The 24,289-nt window shown below is 38.5% G+C and overlaps 1 protein-coding gene across 2 annotated transcripts in view; it reads left to right on the plus strand.

The window, feature by feature from the left end:
* The first annotated feature begins 11,416 nt into the window (after positions 1-11,416).
* The window catches only part of ufl1 (UFM1-specific ligase 1), a 49,148-nt gene continuing 36,275 nt past the window's right edge, over positions 11,417-24,289 (plus strand). The window contains exon 1 of one of the 2 annotated variants that reach the window (XM_057353130.1): positions 11,417-11,652. In XM_057353130.1, the coding sequence (XP_057209113.1) occupies positions 11,576-11,652 (77 nt within the window). In that variant the 5' untranslated portion in view covers positions 11,417-11,575. The remainder of the gene's footprint in view (positions 11,653-24,289) is intronic. The other variant, XM_057353129.1, reaches the window with a different exon arrangement.

The raw sequence follows: 24,289 nt of genomic DNA on the forward strand, positions 1-24,289 counted from the left end.
TATATATATATATATACTGTATATATATCTGATCAGATGTGTTGGGGGAAAGTCACATGTACCTGTGGTTGGGAAAAGCGGACAGATAAGCAAAAGGTGCATCTCACTTTATCAACTCAAGGACGAACATTATCCACTCAAAGCAAAATGCTTTCCTCAAAAAAACTCTCACATAAGGTTGACCTTTGCTTTTGGTAAACAAAGAGCTTAGACGTTCTTTGTGCAACAGTAATTAGTTAAGGCTTAATGATGGATCTTTCATTCTAAGAAATGTAGATTTACGCCATACATGGTGACATGCTGACTCCTGTCATAATGACATTCTCAGTCTTAGTGTGGGGAGAGATGTAGAAATGATCTTTTGTCATGTTGCTGCCAATTTGGTTGTGGCAGGCACAGTTAGAGCAAATAACTACTAAACAAACAGAAGAAGACAGTGCTGTGTGATAAATGATGAGACCTGTTTAAACAAAAACAGTTCAAAACATCATCTCTTCTTCACAAAGAAGATATGAGAACAACCTGGTGGAATCTTTTGTTACTGGATAAAGTTTATGAGTCATCCCCAAGACATTTATAAAGCTTTACTACATGATCCCTAAAAATTTATGGAAGAACTCAAACAATGTCAGTAAAAGTGGCCTGCCAGTGCAAGGCGCTTGAGTCCACATTTTAACTATTTCAGCTGCAACAGTAAAAACTGAATTAGAGAAGGGTGACACAAACATTTATGCATTTGGCAGACACTTTTATCCAAAGGGACATACATTGCATTGTATTATACATTTGTTTCTGACTATGTGCAATCCCCTGGGATAGAACCCATGACCTTGGCATTGCTAGTGCCATGCTCTAACCACTGAGCCTGTTATGAAAGCTGTCCTCTGACATCTGACTGAAAGCTGTCCACAAACCTTATCCTCTTGTTCTGTAATGTCTGTGAGGGACTAAACTTTCATATCAGTTTCAAGATATTTACCGTGTCTACGCAGCAAGCAATGTTGCACGCTTACAGATTTGAAAAGAGTTTTGTTGCATTGTTTGATTTTCCTGTGAACACAAAAGATAATTCACATGTTATTAATAGCAATTTACATTTGGTAGATGCTAGATTTACTAGTTCACATGTTCTCCAAATAGATCCGGTGATCTTGAGTTGCAAGCTATTGCAAGCTTATGTAGGCAACCAAAGGGTACATAATGGTTCACATTTGTTTTATATGACTAGTAGCAAATAATATAATAGGCTCCTTCTCCTTAAATGGTATTACTTATCAAAAAAGTTATTTTGGTGGTGGCGGATGAACATATGAAATATTTGTGGACCAGAATACTTAAAACTGTATAGCAATGCCTTGGCAAATGCACAAAATAACCTAGTATGTTGGCAGCAACTTTTGCAATGGCAACAAAACAATGTAGGTAATTTTAGAGCTTTTAACACATGCAAAGGGAACCATGAAAAATAATTTGTGTGCATTGACAAGTGTATGGTACTTTTTTACTTGGCCCAATAAATAATTGCCCTTGGCCTCCCTTGTGTGTAATTTGTGTGTGTGTGTGTGCGTGCGCGTGCGTGTGTGTGTGCGTGCGTGTGTGTGCGTGTGTGCGCGTGTGCGCTTGTGTGTGTGTGTGTGTGTGTGTGTGCGTGTGTGTGCGCGTGTGTGCGCGTGTGTGCGTGCACTGATACAAACAAGCCGCCGGCAGCGATGCAGGAAAACCAATAAATAAATAATTTAAATAAATAACAAATCCTACTATAATTCGCCTGCATAAATTTTATTGCCTACCATTTACTGTTTTCCTTACACAATCGTGCAGCAATTGCACTTACTTGTCTATCATCTCAATACCATGAAAGAAATCTCTTGGACCCATGCTCTAAACCCACCATGAAGTCATTTATTTTCACTTTCCACTGCACGTTCTGTGCAGTTTTTTCCATTTCCAGGTGTCCTACTTTAACAAACTCCTCCTAGAGCTTTAATCAGATGAACATCATATTTTGTTAGTCTCACGTCAAGTTTTTTGTGATGCTAAATGGCGTAGACCTTGAACGTTCATGTGCCGGTTTCGTGCACACGTTTGTGCGTACGAACGCTTAGTGAATGAGACCCATTGTCCAGTCTGCTCCAAACTCAACATGTTTGATAAGAGTCATGCCCCGAAAGATGTGTTAAATATGTCAATATTAACCTACGGTACTGCGCCACGAACTGGCAGCAGGAAATCTGGTACATGTAAATGCGCATTGTCCACCATTGGCTCTTCCTGAGGCTGACGGCTGATGGTTGCACCGGGTTGTGGTGGCACTTTCCGCGAGGGCCCGAACATCGCTGCTCACAGCTTTAATTTACGTTGTAATTCCTTACGTGGATTTACGAAATACAGTAACAATCTAAACCAATACATTCTTATCGAAGGATGTACATACCCGTCCAAAAGAAACAGAATGTGACCTGACACCAATTGACCACTGAATAGAGAGCGACTACGCCACCCTGGATACTCGCCAGGGATGAAAAAGTGTTCTTATACTTAAGGCAAACAGGTTCATTTCAGTAAGTGGCAAGAGACGTGAGCATAGAAATATATATATATATATATATATATATATATATATATACACTTTTATTAAAAGATGCTAACACAATATCAAATCAACTGAAACAAAAAAAGGAAAAAAATATGGCAAAATACAGCAATGAGCAACCTGTGCCAACAGACGCTTCCAAACCAACCAAAGGGGACAGGAGCCGAGGCACAACCGCAGCGTCAAGGGGCACAACAGGCACAGCACCTCACACTGGTTACACCGGTGCACACACGCTCACGCGCACACACACACCAACACACACCTCAGCACTCATGGGAGAACACCGCCACCCCAAACTCCGCCCCGCCTTCAACACTCAGCCAAAAAAGAAAAAAAACTCTGCCACTCACTTCGACAAACAACAAAACCTGTATAGTGTCACCACGAGCACAGTCTTACATTAAAACACCACATCATCATCTCACTTACCTAGCAGAGGGGCAACGCTAACAAAGTGTCAGCCACAAGGTTTTTCCTCACATGCCGCTCTACCGGCCGACCGGATATGACACCGACGCCAAGGGGCATGACTCATGACGCCAAACCACTTCACTACCAGCTCTATAGTCAGCTGCAAATATGACTTGACCCCAAAAAAATTCTAACAAAAGGTTTCTCAGTGGTTTACAGTAGTATCAGATGTACTTAAAAACATGCTAAAAGTTTACCAAAGTTTGACTCCAAGAAAGGCCCCATTTTCAAAATGGTGGCCGTCAGGTCCTTAAAATTACCATTACTCCTTTGTATTCCTCCTAGACCAGGAATACTGGTGCCTGATACATGTTTTGGCCATGTAATATTCTCATTGGCATATTTGCATGATAGATAAGTGATTACAAGTACAACTATATATTAAAGCAATTGGTTACAAGCATATTTATGCGAAAAATAAGTACAATTTCCCTTAAGTAATTGCATATTTCTCCTTTCTCGTATCGTTTTGCCTAGTGTTGGTGATTTCTGTGGTTCATAACCATTCTTTTGAATCCAGTAAAGAATAAATTCATTAGAACTGTGTGGTACTGTAAAATTTGTCAAAACAGGGCTGCCACGTGAAGGCTCAGTTCCGCTAACCCCTTTTATTTTTTTGTGTTTTATTTTTTCATATATTTTTTATAATGCTTTTTTTGCCTTATGTTTTTTATATATTTTTTAATACTATTCTTATTTATATATAACTTTTTCTATTTTCTTCAGTTGTTTCCTCTTAATCTGGTTTATTTGTTATACTTTTTTGAACTGTGACCTTCACTAGATTTACCATTAGTCGTCACACTCTTCCTCCCATAGAGGTTGATTATAGTGATTCTCACAATTCCCAACTTGACATGGTCCACAAGCAGGCATGCATGGTAGTCCATATGCCCTGCAACTGCACCGTTGTGTTCGGCGGGCAGTTGTGCATCTGTCCACCAGCAAATGGTGCCTAATGATGCCTTCCATCAGTGTGCCTATTGCACCAAGTAGGTTCATAAAAGTATGAAAACCTCCAAGCATTAAGACTATGCTTTTAAGGGGACTACTCTGTGGTGCATCCATGATCATCTCTGCTGCTTTCCAATGATTGACCTGTACTCTGCAGACAAAACGTGTATTTTGTCCACCTTGGATTTTGTTTGTGACCTGGCTATCAAACACAATGCTCCACATGGTATTACGTTTGATCAGCCACTGTACTGGAAAGCAGCAGAGATGATCATGGATAGGCTAGGTTAGATTTGGATAGATTTGGCTAGGTCAAATAATGAAGGAGTTAGGATATTTTAAGGGCTTCCTGCCCATCTTGGACGCCATCTTGAAAATTATACATTTCTAGTTGTCAAACTTTGGTAAACTTTTAGTATGTTATTAAGGACACCTAATACTACAAAAGACAGCTTAGAAACCTTTTGTTAGAATTTTTTTAGGGTTAGGCGGTTTTTTTCATATATGCAGCCGCCTACTATATGTACAGTACACCCTTCTGTCGCATGATAGGATGGTTAATAATCACAACCCCGCCAATCACCGCTGAGGTAAGAACTATTGGTTCTACCACAAGAGCAACCATGGTATCGTCGTTCATACCCTTTTCCTCCCGGAGCTGTCTCCATCGCGTAAAAGCTGCATCGATGTTAATTTGAGTTTTACCTCTTTCATGGTCCAGACGTTTTTTCGTCACTGCTTTTTCAAATAATGTCTTTCGTTTTTTATAGTTACTAGTTCAGGGTTCCTCCGGCAAGTCAGGTTTTTGCTGCTTCTCCGCCATTAAAACATGCACACAAATATTGCATCCAGTATTTGTGCCTTTGATGTTAAATTAATAGGGATATTGTCTTTTTAATTGTATTTTATATTACTTAATGCATTACTTTATCCAAAAATTGCTACTAATTTACTCGCCCACAGTCCTTCAGTACATGGAGATGTGGGTGGCATTGTTTTTTCAAGAAGATATTTATGAAGATATTTGGTTGAATTAATTAAAGTTAAATCAATAAAAGTAAAAAACGCAAATACATTCAACACAAAAGTAATCCCTGCCCCTTGTGACGTTAAATTCGCGTTTTATAAAGCGAGTCAATTGATCCGTGCAAGAAACTGAACGCTATTATCACATCTTCGGGTGAATTCCGATCGCATTCATGTGCCCCACGCACTTATAGGGCAGAGCCTTTGTATAGTGCGAGTTCTGGGGGGAGATGAACGGCTGTTTTTCGTAAATATAGCCATTATTCATAATGAATGCAGTAATAAAAACAACACTGTTTTCCCCTTATCTGAGACAACCGTTCATGTGGTGTACCCTTCCTACAGTTAGCCTACTTTCAAGGGCACAAAACGCATTTTAGCCACGACCTATTGCGTGCGCAAACCGATTGCCTGTGGCTGTGCAATGCATTGCTGATTATAACGTTGTAAATAACATTACGTTTCTTGGACTGACCGATCAAATCACTTTATAAGACGTAAAACATTATGAGCCGCGGGAAAGTCCTCCATTACTTTTTTTCAGACAGCTTCAATTCATTTTCAAATGTAACTTAACTTAAGCCTGGCTCAGACTACAGGAGTTTTAAAATCCTGACAGATTTTAAATTCTGGTTGCAGCACACACATAAGGAGAATCTTTACAGATTTTCTTATTTAAAATCTTAAACCTTGCTCAGACTACAGGAGTTTTAAAATCCGGAAAGATTAAAAATCTGGTTGCAGCACACACATAAAAAGAATCTTGACAGATTATTTTATTTAAATCCTTAAACAAGCTCACACTCATCAGTGTACAACTAAATTACACATATTTTACATATCCATAGGATATGCAGTTTTGTAAAAGGAGCTAGTAACCGTTTTAATGGGTTTTATTTTAGATGTTGACATCACATCTACATTTGAATCTCTTTTTCAAGCACTACAAAAATAGGTTTGCCCTTTGTAAACTTGTATTTATGAATGTGAAATGTCCAGATAAGAAAACGTTGGGGGGGTAAAGTTGTGTTTATAAATAAGACTAAAGGTAGCAAGTGCAAAAATAAAAATTTAGAAAGTTTGATTGGAAGTTTTTTTATTTCATAATTGCGCATCAAAAGACATTCTAAGACACCCAAACTACATGATAATATTAAGATTATCATACCAGAGGACGCCTCTTACGTCATCTCACCGGGAAACAGAAGTAAACAAAGGGACATCGCTAAGTTAATTTCACGTGATCTCACCTGGCAACGGTTGTGTAACGTCTCTGTCGCTCTCTGAATGATTCTCTGTCTGTCTGTCCAAAGCCGCGGGAACGTATTTTGAGCAGGGGGTGCTATAATGCTTTTTGCTAGGGCTGAAGTTATGACTGTGCTTTGGGCGAGCCGCTTAAGTTTAATGTTAATAAATAACGGAAGAAAAAAATGGTCGCTGCCGAGTATTAAGATTAATGCCAATGTGATTATAAAACACAGCATAAAAACAAACACATAAACGCATGTTATATGTATGCTTATAGCCAAATAACAGTCTGTTGAACGAAACTACAAGCTGCGCGTTAGCAGTTAATTTACCCGGTACATTTAAAACCGACGCGACTTTCTCCCCAGCTCTTTTCCTTATCTGTGCGGTTGTGGTATGTTTTGTAGGATACATTATATAGACAATCATGTTGTTGCCACAAGTTGTTCCTCCATCTCCGCTGTCCAACATTCCCTTGCATGAGCTTTCGCGGTCGACATTTTTAAACGTCTGTCAGTCACTTCCGTCACCTTGCAGATGTGCCTCTCATTGGCTGTTGCGAAAGTACCAACGTCATCACCCCGATTTAAAACCCTAAATATCAAACATGTTTGATATGATCGGGGCGGCCCCGATTTCTCTCGGATTAGATCGGGAGGTGTAAAATTCGATCTGTGAACGCCTCACATTACGTGATAATCTGTGCCGAACCTCGGACCCGTTCGAGGTTCTGGACCCGATTTTTTCAAAGATTCTCGGGAGGGGAAATCGGGGTAAAATCTGGCCGAGAATCCTGTAATCTGAGCCAGGCTTTAGTTGCATTGCTTATCCAGTGAAAATGATCTTATAGTATCTCTATACACATTAATGTACCCAAATATATGAACTAACATACTCGAGCTACGAAAACATCAATGCTGCTGTAATCATAAAAACACTGACAGGGAATAACCGCTAAACTAAACAAAAACTAACGTTAGGGGAACGTTACCCTAACGTTATAGAAACAATGAAACTAACGTTTTATTTCCGTAAAGATAACCAAAAACAAACCTTAAAAAAACTGGGAACCAGAAACTAACGTTAGGGGAATGTTCACAGAACGTTAGCCTAAAATATTTTTCTCAGGTCGGTTTGGCCTAACTACATGTCAGTAATGAATACATCCATGCTGTGTTTTTATCCATCGCTTGTGTAATCTAATTAAAATAAGTAAAATACATCATCCCACACAATATGGAGGATGAAATCAATGCATTGGATTATTCTCTTAGCCTAATAATTCATTATTGAAGTAACCTAATTTTCGATTTAAACAGCACAGTATTTCATTTCTAATAAAACCACACTGTGTGTATAGGCCTAACGTTACCTCAACATCAGACGTTATAGATATTGAAATAAAATAACCAATGACTTCAACACAATATTTAAAGCAGATTTTTATTGACAGAAGAATAAACATTTAATTATCTTCAGGCTAACAATATTCTTGTCTCACCACAAAAGTATAGCGCGGCTCGTCTTTAGATATAACAATCAAAAGCCCTGAGTTTCAGTCCTTACATCATGGTCTGTTGATTTAGATGTGTCAAATCAATCGAAAATCACGAAAATATAAGTTTACTCTCAAATTTATAAAAAAATTGTACGTTTTTAAATAAAAAATTAAAATAAATAAACCGCTAAACTAATGTGTTAGTGGGTGAGGTAAAACGAAATGACCGTTAATTTTTAAATGACGGGAGTGAGCGGCAGAGTGGAGTATGCATGCTCGAGCGCACACACATACAGTAACAGACAACCACACTAAATAAATACACATGGATATATATAATTGTATTTTCATTTAGCTTAACTAGTTTATTATTTTCAGCCATTAAAGGGCACATTTATTAATTTCATTTGGTCAGTATAACATGTGCTAATGTGATCTTATAATTTCTGTATTGCACGTCACTGAAGTTTACCAGTTTTCCTATTTTTACCATTAAAAAATAACCAAAAAATAACCATCAGGGAAAGTTATTTTCTGGTTGCAAAATTATAACGAAAAAAGAACCATCAGGTAACGTTATTTTCTGGTTGCAAAAAATTACCAATAAATAACCATCAGAGAACGTTATTTTCTGGTTTAAAAAAACAATAAATAACCATCAGGGAACGTTACTTTCTGGTTATTTAAAAAACAGCCTGCAACGTTCTGGGAACGTTATTTTCTGGTTCCAAAATCAAACCTGAAAAGAATGTCCTTAGAATGTTTTTTTTGGTTCCCAAAAAATAACCAAAAGGGAACCAAAACTAACGTTAGGGGAACGTTCTGTGTTTGCTGGGTATAAATCATCACATGGTGTGTGTTTTTGTGGTCAAAAACATTCATACATTAAAACCACAGTTTGCACCCTAGCTGCTCCTGATGCAGATCGTAATCTTTTGCAGGTAAATGTTTAATCTTGTCTTGCCTGGGTATTTGGTGTAAACTTGCGAACGCCCCCAAAGAACATCTGAACTCCCCCATTCAAAAATTTTGCTTCCATCGCCCACTGACGTTCTCTGAACGCCCACTGGGGGGCGATACTGCCCCTGTTGAGAAACGTTGTTATAGACAGACATAAAACAATAAGAAAATAAATACTTGGAGAGGTTATATATGAATATATGCACATTTCTATATAAATGTATTCAGGACTGTATGCCTATCCCCAAAGTGAATAAATAGAGTGCATCTCCCTACATTCCATTAGGTTGTAAAAGTGTCTTATTTTGATGGTTTGCTATAGGTTGCTATGGTCACCAGAGGTCTGGTTCTGCATCTGTGTTTTTGACCCCCTTGTGACTAGCTTGCTGGTTGGGTGAGGGTGTTGTTGTTATATTTATGAAATATAACTAGTTATTGCATGTCTGATCTGTCTCAGGCACTACACTTATAATAAAACACCAGTTTGATAGAGATGTATTTTATCAACCTACCAACAAATGTATTTGGGAAACACTTGATTGGATTTCAATGCTGTTTGGAACTATATAGCCCGCATGTCACAAGTTACTTTCGCATTCCATTCTTCCTATGGGCACTGTTCACTGATCAGCACTCAGGGCACTGATCAGGGAGTCTGCCATTTTAAGGGATGTCTCATTCGCGAAATCCTTCCAGTGCACTGATTTCGTTCGTTCCCTAAAAATTCCCACAATGCAATGCAAAAGTCAGGGAGCATCGATGCTTACTGTGTTCCCTTACTGGAAATCACGTGTCAATTTTTTAATCCGTTTAAGTGAAATTGCATGAGCCAACTCAATAAACTCAATGAAACATGACAGAACTTTGGAAAAAACAAAAGTTTATTTTATGTATAAACACACATTGCTAGACAGGTAGGGAACACAATCAACTTAACAGTTGAATTTAATATTAGACCAAATTTGTGCACGGATATGTAACAAAATAATTAAAGTGTTTCTTACATGTATTTCAACCATTATAAAAAAAATAAAGCCAGAGAGATGTCGGTTTTGCCTGTTGTTGTTAAAAAACAGCTGCGCAGTATCCGCGCTTAACCTTCACGTTCTAGTGCAGTCCCTCCTCGATCTGCAGTCTGCAGACATGTGTACTTGGTTTATTTGGCAGATTTTGACTCCCCCACTTCTGATTGCATTTACTGGGGATGCTGCCACACGATTGGTCTCTATCTCTAAAGCCTGCCTCCATACCTAATCCGTAACCCTAACCATAGTTGGGGTAAAACAAAGACTATGGGACATTCTAAAAAGGCAAAGAACCTCAATCAGTCACACTAAACTGATGTCCAAACGCAGCTTCCTTTTTCAGTGAAATAAGCTCAACTACACTGAAATATTTCATCAACATGAAATATGTTGCCTCAGTATTGCACATGAATAGTGCACTAGTGTTTGTAAGAGGCCTTTTTAGCTACCGTGCATATGAAGGAATTTTACTAATGTTTGTAAAAGTTATTCAGTAAAACACGTGAATGATTTTCACTGATGTCTGTAAAAGATTACTGTAATACACATAAATAGTGTTTATAAGAATTACTTCAGTAAAACATAGGAAATAATTTAACTAAGGTTGATCAATGTGTTTGTTTCACTAATGTTTGTAAGAGTCGTTTGAATTAAGAGTCATTTTAATTATGGCGTAAACAGCCTCCCATAGATTTTGTCTCCACATAAATGAAGAACATGCAGTCATGATCAATAAGCATTCCATATGTCCTCTATAGGCTTCCCAAAAGTGATTAATAGAATGCACACACATTAAGCTTCAACCAAATGTTGATACTAAAGCTACTTTTGCTTTTTCTAAATGGACTATTTAGAGATACATCTTCAAGTAAAATTATCATTTTGTTTCATTCTGTGATCCTAGTGACAACGTTTCTACCAAATACCAGAAAATTAAAATGGGACAAAATGGTACAAATGATAAAAAAAACTTTTAAAGATTTATTGTTTGCAAGTGTTAAATAATTTATAGAAAACAAGTTTATAACAAGTTAGCATATTTAAACAACAAAATATATACTAATGTTTTCACATGTAACTAATTTTAGGAACAGTTAAAACATGTGTATATACAGTATATATAGGCTATATATATATATATATATATATATATCTGTGTGTGTGTGTGTGTGTGTGTGTGTGTGTGCGTGCGTGCGTGCGTGCGTGCGTGTGCGTGTGTGCGTGCGTGCGTGCGTGCGTGTGTGTGTGATGGGATAAGCCTGAGGTTTTTGCTGTAATTCAATAAACTGACACAAATTATACATGTAGAACTGCTTATTATACCGACAAACTGGTCTGTAAAATTTATCGCGGCTAGGTGGCGGTAATGCAGTATTTAGGTATGTGAACCACCAATAAACAAAGAAGAAATTGTCCCTATCGTTTGGTTGTTTCTGTTGCTAGAAGGGATACAGCTATAGCTGGAGTTGTGCAAAATCTCGCCATATAATTACAATAAATTACATAAGCTAACACCTACCCCAACCCTAAACCTAACCTAACAATAATAAAAATATGAATCAACTGTTTTCAGCGTGACAAATATTATGTTGTATTGAAGTGCGCATGCCCAGGGGAGGTTGTTGTATCCCTTCTAGTCAAAACCTTCAAAACCCTTTTCCGTCTGACGTATATTTGTCGCTGCTGACGTGTGTGTTTGCTTTCAGTGTGACTGCTGTTTGAGTGTGTGATCATTTTAAGCAATTATCAAATTCTTCAGTAGTTCGAGTGCACAGGTTTTGTTGAATACATAAAGTCATGGAAGCCGACTGGGAGGAAATCAGACGTCTAGCTGCGGACTTTCAAAGGGCTCAGTTTGTAGATACTGTTCAAAGGTAAAAAAAACACTATTATTATTGTTGTTGTTGTTGTTGTTGTTGTTATTAGGAGTTATTAGGCTATCTAAGTAGTAGTGGTAGTAGTACTGAAAGTGTTGTTATAAAGCCTACAGTTAAATAATCGAATAAATAAAACGGAATGATGATGGCAATTCCTTCTTTACTAGGGTGTTTGTCGTTGTGCTTGTTGTGAGGTTAATCAATGGCGCACCGATATTTTACTCAGTTTTAGTCTATTTTGCGAGTGAAATTTGTTTTCCGGCTAAATTAGATCCATATAACTAGATGCGGACTCGCAATCCTGCTGTTTAAGTTATATATGTCATCTGGCTGTTATGCGTGTCTGAGTGAATGAGCTTGCACAGTTTAACATGGCCAAATGTATTGGGAGTGATATAAATTTTGTGTTTTGTAAAGTTTGCTACTGTATTCGTAGATTATTTTGCCACATGTTTCTATGGTATACTGGATATCTTAAATTATCATATCTTAAGATTTAAAGATGATAATGGCAAAAACATAATATATGCAATTCAAAGTATCAATATTTACAGTGTTGGTTGGGCCTTGTTTTTCATAACCTCTGCAATTCGCTCTGGCATGCTGGATATTAGCTTCTGGGCCAAATCCTGATTGATGGGGATCATTTCTCGCCTTGTGGGTTTATGCTTATCCATTTGCTTTTTGAGGATTGACCACAGGTTCTCTACATGGGATTGACATCTTTGCTTTTTTTTGCAATTATTTAAAATGCATCTGATCACTCTGCATAACAATCTATAAAGTGAATGAACACCACAACAGCTTAAACAGAAACTTTGCAAAACACAGCATTTATGTCATTGCCAATACTTTTAGCCACTACTGTACATGGCTCCTTGTATAAGCACGAACATGAATTTGGAGATGAACTTCATCTCCAGAGTTTCTCTGAGAGTTAACTTCACAAGCATTTCACTAGTTGTGTCCCTAATGACATACTATGCACTTAAACTATGCACTCAACCATGTAGTGTATGAATTTTATAAGGGTAGTATTCCTTTCCAAATGGAATGCTTAACGGTTTTATACTAACCGGAAGTATATCGGTTTCCCAGACGAGCGCAAATGACGTCAATCGCATGGCATTGTGAATAAAAATCAACTGGGGGAGGCAACAAGATGGTGGACTAAGCACATGTAGTTTTCTCGGCTCCTCAGCAAATCTTGCCATTTACATTTTTATTTGAACGTTTATTTTATTTATCCGTTAGTTAGGAATCAGCAAAGCAATCCTCTAGTCACCAAAAATAATTATTCCGGGACAGAAGGGAATGGCTAAGAAAACGTCCAATGCTAATGCTTAACACGAGTATGCTATGGAAGTAGGGCTGGTCTGAATACCATTTTTAGAGCTTCGAAGCTTCGGTAGTAATCAACCCCGAATATTCGAAGCTTTGGCGGGAGGGGGCTGAACATATGCTTCTCTCTAATAAAGGCAGGAATTTGTGTCTGCCTGTCTGTTTGCATTTTTATTATGTCGAGGGCCATTCATCCAATCGGCTTCAGGCGTGGCGGGTGTGTTGCTGTGGATCCAATGGAGCGCAGTGTCGCATTTTGGTGCAATATGGACACGCAACACGTTCAGAATGAATAAACTTTTAATAAACTACAGAATAGCGCGAGCCAGAAGCAGCGTGCCTCGCTTTAAAATTGTTTTGTTTTGTTTTTAATAGTTTAATTTAAACTGTGGTGAACATTTAAATGAATTGTAATAAATAAAACAAATAACCAAATTAAGTCAAAGAAAGGTAAGGTATGAGATATATAATTATAATGGGAGATTGTTACCATCCCACTCCCACAAAAAATCCCATCCCAATCCCATGATAAAATTGGGGAAAAATCCTGTCCCGTCCCAAGCCCATAAGAATAACTCCCACTCCTTTTTATTGAACTGAAAGCCATCTTAAATTTGGTACAGTCAGCTGCTGTCTAGCCATTTGGTGCGTGCTTCCACCTCGACACAAACCGTGTCCGAGAGAAGCTGCAAACATGTGCACGAATGGTCAAACATGTCCGTCTAGTGTGTTTACATAGATAAACAATGGTCAAGTAGCGCCTCGGAATAAAGGTGTTCTCTGTGTCAATGTCCGGTCTGTCACTGTACATGCACACACTCGCAGACCAAACTGTGTGCAGTAACAGCTATGGAATGATTTTGGGGACTAAATTAAAAAGGAATTGCAAACTGCATTTGCAAATGCGTTTTCTATTTATTCCTGTAAAAATTGTGACCATTGCAAAACCATTTGCATTTGCTTTTGCACTTCCCGATACAAACACGCCCCGTTGAATAAGCCCACCCCCACCATTGATTGACAGGTTTCTGTACAAGTCAGAGGAAATGCAAATGCAAAGGGATTTGCAATTTCATTTGAGTTTTGGCAGGCTTAATGCGCGACACCAGAGGAAGTGAAATAGCATATGGGGAATTGCTGTTGCGATTTAAATATGGCAGGGACGTAACTCGTAACACAGAGGTAATTCATTTGCATATAGACTTTGCTTTTCCTTTTGAAATTTGGCAGACATTGTACGTTCGCGTAAATGCAAATGCAAACGGTTGCATTTGCGTTTGAATTATGTCACAATTTTGACACGAACAAATAGAAAACGCATTTGCAAATGCAGTTTGCAATTCCTTTTTAATTTAGTCCGCAGAATCACTCCATAAACAACGAACACTCTGTACAATAGTGAAAACGGGTCACACCACAACAAAACGGGCACTCTCACAAATGCTCCCAAATATGTTTTGAAAACACACAGGCTAAATTTCGGGAGCATCAACGAACCCTGTCAGCCCCGGCATTTGATCAAGAGCAGAGAGTTGAAATGTTCAACTTGGAAGAGAGCGCTCAGCTAATCATAGCACTTTTTACTGTTCAATCACAGTGCGGCAGAGACGGGACAAATACCACACTAGGGCTGAAACGATTCCTCAAGTAACTCGAGTAATTCGAATACAAAAAATTATCGAGGCAAATTTTGTTGCCTCGAAGCTTTGTTTAATCCATTTAACTACAGTACACACGGAGCGCTGCGTTTCCCCACGGACCGTTATTACTGATGCACAGCCCGCTAAACTCTATTCATGTTACAGGGCTCTCAAGTCTCACGCATTCACTGTGAGACACACTCATTTTAGTCTGTTCACACGCTCACACGTATTTCTCATGCTGATAAATAAGTGATAGCTTATTGAAATGGTGAACTGCTTTTTTACTTAGTTTTAGTCTATTTTGTGAGTGAAACTTGTTTTCCGGTTGCATTGAGTCCATCAAACTAGATGCGGACTTGTGGATGCCGAATCTTGTTATTTACACATGTCATCAGGCTGTTCTGCGTGTCTACGTGAATGAACTGCACAGTTTAACGTGCTACACGCGTGATGCTCATGAATTTGTCTGCGTCTGCGCTGAATGAGGACATGAAGTTCACCTCCGGAGTTGCTCTGAGAGTATATTTCACGAATATGTTATTGTTTGAGTGAAGAAACAGACATACTAAAAAATAAGCGTCTTCCGACAACCTGCCAAAATAAGTCATAGGCTATATATTACTATTTAATAGGGCTGTCAAAATTAACGCGTTAATAACACGTTAACGCAAATTCCTTTTAACGGCACTAATTTTATTAACGTGCGATTAATGCAGCACGCATTTTCTGTTTGAACCTTGGCCTTGCCCGTAGTTTGAGAAAGTAAACGATGCAGAAGCAAACGGAAATGGAGAAATAAATAGGTCTTCTGAACGTAAAATTCATATATAAAACGATGTCTGATGGTTCTGTCGACAAGACTAAAGTAATCTGCATTTATTGTCGATGTGAATTAAGCTATCACCGCAGCACGTCGAGTTTAAAATATCACTTGAAGCGAAGCATACAACTGATGCAGAGAGCTTTCCTCCTCGCGGCAGACCACACTAGATTGTTTTCAGCAGAGACGGATGGACAACTTCACAAGCAACAGACTCACCACATCGATAGCTAAATGGGTGGCTACAGCATGTAGGCCAGTTAATGTAGTGGAGGACGAGGGTCTACTTGAAATTATTCGCATCGCATCTAACGATTACACATATGAACTACCTTCGAGAGCCACTGTTACAAGCAAGATTCACGACTCTTACGAAGAGGAGAAAGCGAAAGTCGAGGAGGCGATAAGACAGACAAACATGGTTGCGTTCACCAGAGATTACTGGACTTCCCTCAGTAACTATAGCTACCTGGGGGTCACGGCTCATTATTTTGACACACACTGGAAACTACGGTCGCACGCTTTGACTGTCATGAAGACAGACGAGAGGCACTGTGCTGACGTTTGCGCTGAGCACTTTCTGCAGGTAGCCAGACAGTGGAATATTGAATTCAAAATTAGCCCACTGACCACCGATAGTGCACGCAACATGATTGCCGCGGCCAGGCAGCTTCCATTCGAGCATATGCCTTGCATTGCACACAGCCTCCACCGAGCTATCACAGTTGCGAAAATGTAAACATGCTTGTGTAAGTAAATAGCTCAGTGCAGAGAAAGAAGTAATGGGAACATGTGTTTTTCCATTTTTTTTTCATGTGTTTAATAGACATGTACAAGTTCTTTGAAAAACATCTATGACCTTTGAAACATGTCTAGTCTCCATGCTCTATGTTGAGTATGGTTTCACTAATAATAAACAATATACATTTGCATAAAGCATCAATATTTGTCCATGCCCATGTTGATTAGAGTATTAAAAACTTGAAAAGTATTCATTTAAGGTACATTTATAATGGATAAAAATGTGCGATTAAGTTGCTATTAATCACGAGTTAACTCATTACAATCATGCGATTAATCGCAATTAAATATTTTAATCGATTGACAGCCCTACTATTTAATAGTAAAAAAAGAAACTAAAACTAATTTATATAAACTAAATGCATCATGCATAAGCTGAAGTTAGTTGTTTACCTTTGAAATTATTCTTTCTATTTTTATTCACGTTTCTTATTTAATTCAAAATTCAATATAATACAAATATATAAATATGTTAATGGAATGTACTAAATGGGTTTAGTTTTCACAGATATTAATGTATGCAATTTCAGCAATAAATCTTTAATTGTTCTAAAAAGGAAACAAATGAGTTGTTTTACTCATTTTAAGAGACCTGTCTTATTTTCTCTTGTATATTTAGTATTGCTCTTTAATAAAGAAAAAGTACTTGTTATTAGAGGTGCATCGATTGACCGGCAAGAGATCGGAATCAGCCGGTTTCTCGTATGATCGGCCCGACCGGTGACCGGCCGGTCAGTCTCACGTCTCGCCGATTCCAAGCCGATCTTCTGTTTCCTGTGATGCGGGCAAGAACGTCACAGCCGTCAGTACACTCAAAGCCGCAAGTAAACATGTAAACGTGTTCGCACAGCCTGTCTTTCACGGCTCGTTTATACTCGCATGTGGGTCCACTGGACCGCGAGTCTCTGCTGACTGACGCGCATCTCTCATATCCGCTGATTGCATGCGCATCTTGTACTGTATAGACAAAAAGGTGCACTGTAGTTCATTTCTCGCTGCTCCGTCTCCATGGTGTATGTATGCCAACAGTGATGCTATTAGCATCATGCTAAACTCTGACACATGCTAAACTCATGTTGAAGTCGTTCACTCTGTGTAAAACAAACGTAAATTCCATTCAACCTGTTTCCTTGTCTTACGTTAAAACTGTGGTCATTTCGCCTAGGTAAAATGACATTCAACACGACTTCTACTTGTTTTTAAAAATCCAAAATATAAAAAAAATGAATAAATCAACCAATATATGTGAAATATATTGATTGAGTTCTTTACTAACACAAAAAACTGCAAATACATATACATCTTTAGAGTAGAATTCACTCATAAGATTTTTTTACTTTTTTATTGAAGTTGCAGCAAAAATCAACCCACTTATTTTAATCCTACAGACACAAGATATAGACCATTTATTTTACATTTCAGAAAAAATGAAATAAAGCAATGTTAGTTTCGTAAACGGAAACAGACGAGAATAAAGTTGAAGTATTTTATTGTTATCTTAGACTTTTGTGAGATGAGTACATAAATGAAAAAGGTAAATTAAGTGACATGTTTAGTTATATTTTATTATTTGTACTTCTTTTCAGTCACAGAGTTATTCAATTTAAGAGTTGTTTGGGAAAGAGAAGATTCTGTAATTTAATGGAGCTTGGAGAACTGCATTTAGGGAAATTTGGGGAAATTGTAATGTTCAATCATTTATTCAATGAAAATTAAAAAAAAGTGTATTGAAGAAAAGTTAATATGGTTTTATATACAGTATACTGTCAATTATAGTTTGTGGATAGAAAACCGGAATCGGCAAAAATCAGAATCGGCAGGTTTCACTTGTAATAAAATCGGAAATCGGAATCGGCAAAGAAAATTGCAATCAGTGCATCTCTACTTATCCGTATTATCCGAATACCCGATTAATCGATGGAAAATCAGTAGAATACTCGATTAGTAAAAGAATCGAAAGCTGCAGCCCTATACCACACCAACCAATCGACGCATTGTACAGTACTTGTACAGCTGCATGTTTTTATATAAAGCATTGTATCGTAGTTCCTCGGCTTAAACGTTGTCAAATGCGCCTTCCGTTTTCAGCTGTGTAAAAACTATTCTCAGTCCCGCCCACTCCCGCTGAAATGTTTTCCTGTCCTGTCCCAATCCCGTAATGAATAGTGATTTTGTTTCCCATCCCGCAGGATTCCCGAAAAAATGTCAACCTCTATTTGGCTGCTACCTTCGAAGGACGTGGACAGTGTCTGACGTGCATGAAGCGAATTGAAGTGAAACGGTCTAGCCTTAATCCTAGTTGCGTCACCTCAGTGTTTCCCATAGGATTTTGACCGACTTGTGACGCTGGTGTCACGAAGTAGCATATTTGTGACGTCATCACTTCGTGTTAAGGGCTCAGCATAGTCCAGGCGAATTGCGCTTTCGTTCTGCTTTTTGGGGTAAAACGAAACTTGAAAATGTTGAGAGACAGTATAGTGTTTTTGAACAATCCAACACCCCTTTGTTTCTGGAGGCGGGGTTTACATGACGCATGCAAATAGCCTCTGCGCACGTGGCCACACAAACAACACACCCACCTATTACGTAATGGCCATGGACCAATGGTGGCTCGAGGGTGTTTACCGGCCAACACGAACTTTCCTGGAGAGTTCTGTTTGGTTTGCTGCGGCGAACTAGTGAAACGAATTGTCGTTTGGACCAGATTTTGTTCGAAATCAGGTCACAGATGGTCGTTTTTCGATTTCGAATGTAGTATGCTGAGCCCTTTAGTGTTAGCACTTATCTGTTTGTCTTCTACTCTCTTATCTGTCACATTATACTGTATTTTACAACGGGATGCCACCAGTAGTCACTTTAACTGCTGCTAAAAAGCCACAGCTTCCCTGTGGCTCAGTGGTTAGAGCATGGCACTAGCAATGCCAAGGTCATGGGTTCGATCCCAGGGGATTGGACATAGTCAGAAACAAAAAAAGTATAATACCATGAAATGTAAATTGCTTTGGATAAAAGCTTCTGCCAAATGCATAAATGTAAAATCCTGATTTATAAACGCAACATAATCTGACAAAATCACAATACAGTACATCTACATTAAAGAGCAGCTATATGCTTTTTGCCCTTTCTTGACAATGTGTTGCTGTATTATGAAAGCTTCTTTGATTTTAAATTCAAGTGACAGTTAAATACGAGAGGCCGAGGGCTTGCGCACACACATGGAGCTCATCGGAAGAGAGTGCATGCGAACGTGGAAGAAGACGCCGCATGCGGCAACGCTCTACTCACACCAGAGCATGTGAGCGGTCAATATTTCGCTCAATGACTGCGCTTCGCTCAGTCGCTCACGGACCTAGCAAACGCTCCGCTCACATTACGCTCACGCTCACCGCTAAACCAAATCTCGCTCAGATCCCGCTCTGACATAAAATGTGTCTACACTGCTTTCCAAATTATTATGCAAATGATATCTTTCTCTGGTTTTCCTAATTTGTCGATGCAAATGACAGTCAGTATAATTTTCAAGTAATCAACATTTAGGGTACATTTGGAATTTTATTGAACTAACCTCCCACTGACAACAGTATTTATTTAAAAAATGAAAAACTCAAAATGCACTGTTCCAAATTATTATGCACAACAGAGTTTGAAAACATTTCATAGGTTGTAAAAAACTGAAAATGGTCATTTGTTGAATTTGCAGCATTAGGAGGTCATATTTACTGAAATCAAAAGCTATTTCAATCAAAAACATCCTAACAGGGCAAGTTACATGTTAACATAGGACCCCTTCTTTGATATCACCTTCACAATTCTTGCATCCATTGAACTTGTGAGTTTTTGGATAGTTTCTGATTGAATTTCTTTGCAGGATGTCAGAATAGCCTCCCAGAGCTGCTGTTTTGATGCTAACTGCCTCCCACCATCATAGATCTTTCGCTTGAGGATGCTCCAAAGGTTCTCAATAGGGTTGAGGTCAGGGGAGGATGGTGGCCACACCATGAGTTTCTCTCCTTTTATGCCCATAGCAGCCAATGACACAGAGGTATTCTTTGCAGCATGAGATGGTGCATTGTCATGCATGAAGATGATTTTGCTACGGAAGGCATGGTTCTTCTTTTTGTACCATGGAAGAAAGTGCTCAGTCAGAAACTCTACATACCTTGCAGAGTTCATTTTCACACCTTCAGGGACCCTAAAGGGGCCCACCAGCTGTCTCCCCATGATTCCAGCCCAAAACATGACTCCGCCACCTCCTTGCTGACGTCGCAGCCTTGTTGGGACATGGTGGCCATCCACCAACCATCCACTACTCCATCCATCTGGACCATCCAGGGTTGCACGGCACTCATCAGTAAACAAGACTGTTTGAAAATTAGTCTTCATGTATGTGTGGGCCCACTGCAACCGTTTCTGCTTGTGAGCATTGGTTAGGGGTGGCCGAATAGTAGGTTTATGCACAACTGCAAGCATCTGGAGGATCCTACACCTTGAGGTTTTCGGGACTCCCGAGGCACCAGCAGCTTCAAATACCTGTTTGCTGCTTTGCAATGGCATTTTTGCAGCTGCTCTCTTAATCCGATGAATTTGTCTGGAAGAAACCTTCCTCATTCTGCCTTTATCTGCACGAACCCTTCTGTGCTCTGAATCAGCCACAAATCTCTTCACAGTACGATGATCTCGCTTAAGTTTTCGTGAAATATCTAATGTTTTCATACCTTGTCCAAGACATTGCACTATTTGACGCTTTTCGGCAGCAGACAGATCCTTTTTCTTTCCCATATTGCTTGAAACCTGTGGCCTGCTTAATAATGTGGAACGTCCTTCTTAAGTAGTTTTCCTTTAATTGGGCTCACCTGGCAAACTACTTATCACAGGTGTCTGAGATTGATTTCAGTGATCCAAAGAGCACTGAGACACAATACCATCCATAAGTTTAATTGAACAATATAAAATTAAATGTTTACGACACTTAAATCCAATTTGCATAATAATTTGGAACGCAGTGTAGTAAGCCTAATTGTTTTCAGTCTATAATAAACTTCTTGAATAAATGTCTCAGTGTAAGTAGTAGGCTGAAAAAGAGCAGTTATGTTTCAGTCCGACATTCTGTGACATTACAGCCAATATTTTTAGTCATTTTTTATTTAAAGAGTGCCTAAAATAACTGTATAATAACTAAGTATATTTGATTTTTGCCATAGTGCAACATTCAAAACAAACGCACAAAAGATGAAATGCACTATGAACACGTTTATTATTACTGGGGTTAATAAAAGAAACAGGCTCTAAAGAAAAATAGACCTTAATTTTTTTAATATTTCTTTGGTGCCATCATTTTATGAGTGAAACCCTACATCACTTATATCAGTACTACTAGTGATGTCTTTATGATTTTTTAAATTTTATTTTAACATTTAATTATAGCCATTCAACATTTAAGTAAAATTGATAGCTATTAGGCCTAATAATTACATTTATTAGGCTTTAAAAAAGCTGCTGTTCATTTTAATTTTAAACACAGATAATACTGATATGCATCATATGTAGGCTTTTCTGAAAATATGCGTTTTTAATCTAGATTTAAATTGGGAGTGTGTCTGACCCTTAAATAGTATCAGGAAGGCTATTTCAAAGTTTAGGTGCTACATTTGAGAATGCTGTACCCCCTTTGGTGGATTTAGTTATCCTAGGTAATAGAACTGCCCATTGTTCAAAAGCTTTGTTTGACATCATAAACGCTGTGCTAAACCCAGCTATATTATCTCCTTCAGATTCTATTTCTCCCACTGCGGAGGGTTTCTTGAACATTTTTGTGAGGAAAATTGACAATATTAGGAAAGAGATTGTCCCCTCCAATGTTGTTCTTGAATCTCCTCCGCTACGTTTGTGTACATTTGACTGTTTTGATCAGGTCTCTCTTCCAGCCTTAGCAGACTTAGTTAAGCACATGAAATCATCTTCTTTTCTACTGGATCCTATTCAACCACAGGTTCTCTGGCAGAAACACACACACTCTGACAAATATAGGTGTAATAAATATGAGAGTTGCGATAACGATTGCTAGTTGTAGCCTTTCAGTTGTGGATGGTTTTATTTAAAAGATTTTACATTAACAGACATTATTGGCATACGTTGCCTTTGGTGCGTTCGAGCGCGGGCCTGCACGGCAAAATCCAGGTTATTCTGTGGGTTTTGCAATGGATCTTGTTGTGAAATGAACAGATACGTGAAATCAAAACTGGCTATGACCCGCTTGCTTGGTGTCGGAGCGCGCGCAGGTTTTGCCGCGGTTGCGGAGAGACATTTTTTCATTTGCGCTCCTGTGCACATCATCTGAACGCGCATTTAGTGCAGCTGTACACATTTTAATCTGGACAATGTCAACAAGTAAGTTTCACATCAACGAGTCGGAAAAAGTAAAGTTTTTATGGCAATCTGAATAGGAAAGCCAATGTAGGTTTAAACAGTTTGTTTCAAATGGAATTGTTAAGGACTGTAAGGGTTAATACGCTACTGACTGAAGTTACTGCAACAAGAGCTTTTTTATTTAGTATTTAGCTTTCTTATATCATTTAAGTTTTCATTATTTACTGATGCTTATTTAAATGTTTTATATGCTGTAGTGTGCCGTTTCACTGATGGATTTGCTTGTTAAACATTGACGGATGTTTCATCCTCATTTATTTCAGATTTCATATTTCAATTTCAAGTATTTAACAATTTCAAGTATTTAAATAAGGTCTATATTTCTCTTCCACTCGTCATGTGGTTGCTACACGCAAATCTAATAATATAAATATTATTTATATAAATAATATATATTTCTCAACCACCGCACCACCGCGGTCGATTTGTCTATTACCACCGCGGTGGTAAAAAACTGCCACCGTCACAGTCCTAAAGGGAACACATTACCCCGGTGTTATCATCTCTCCACTGGCTTCCAGTCAAGTATAGGATTGATTTTAGATTTTATTTTAGATTTTTAAACAGTTACACAACCTCTCCCCAATCTATATTAGTGATCTCTTAGGGTCTTACACACCAGCTAGGTCACTTAGATCAGGAAATCGGTTGTAGCTGACTGTCCCTCAGTCAAAAAAGAAGTCAAAAGGTGACCGAGCCTTTTCAGTAGTAGGGCCACAGTCTTCCCCTGTATATTCGGCAGGCCCCGTCTATAGAGGTTTTTAAGTCCCAGCTGAAGACACATTTCTTCAGTCTTCTACATTTCACATTTCTTCTACTTCAGTCAGAAGTAGGGAAAGTTTGATGTGGGAATCTTTTACCAATGTTGTCGTATGTCTATGTTGGTTATATGTGTATTTTATAGGATTTTATATTTTGTGAAGCACTTTGGGCAACAACGTTGCATTTAAATGTGCTATATAAATAAATTAAGTTGAAGTTGAAGTAGGTACTATCAGAAGTCCGGAGTTTTGTGATCGTAAAGAGCGTGATGGGTTGTAGTGTGATAGAAGCTCTGTTAGATAAGCCGGAGCTAAACCGTTTAATGCTTTATAAGTGATTAGAAGTACTTTATGGTCTATACAGTACTTAATGGGTAGCCAGTGTAGGGATGATAAAATTGGTGTTATGTAATCATATTTTCTAGACCTTGTAAGAATTCTAGCTGAGCATTTTGAACTTACTGTAGTTTGTTTAATGATGACTGTTTCTGCTACATTCATTTTGCCGTGCCTACAGTGACGCACACTTTCCCATTCATTCATAATTTGTCCGGCCAGCGTTTGCAACTCTTTTACTAGATTTAGAAACTTTTCTGACCCCTTTTTGCGGATTTTGTTCAGAAGATGCATCTAACGACAAACCTAGCGTCTTTTTGGATAAACTGTTCATTCGGTGGGAAAATGTCGTCAGTGCTTAGGGATGGGCACGAGTACTCGATTACTCGAGTACTCGAGTACTCGAACGCGACAGCGACGATCGATAGTGAAAACGATGATCGATTGGGGGTTTAAATACAGTTTTTAATTATTTTCTTTCTTTCTGATTGGTTATGCTGGCATTT

Source organism: Triplophysa rosa, linkage group LG15, assembly GCF_024868665.1.
Source record: "Triplophysa rosa linkage group LG15, Trosa_1v2, whole genome shotgun sequence".
In the NCBI taxonomy this organism is placed as follows: domain Eukaryota; kingdom Metazoa; phylum Chordata; class Actinopteri; order Cypriniformes; family Nemacheilidae; genus Triplophysa; species Triplophysa rosa.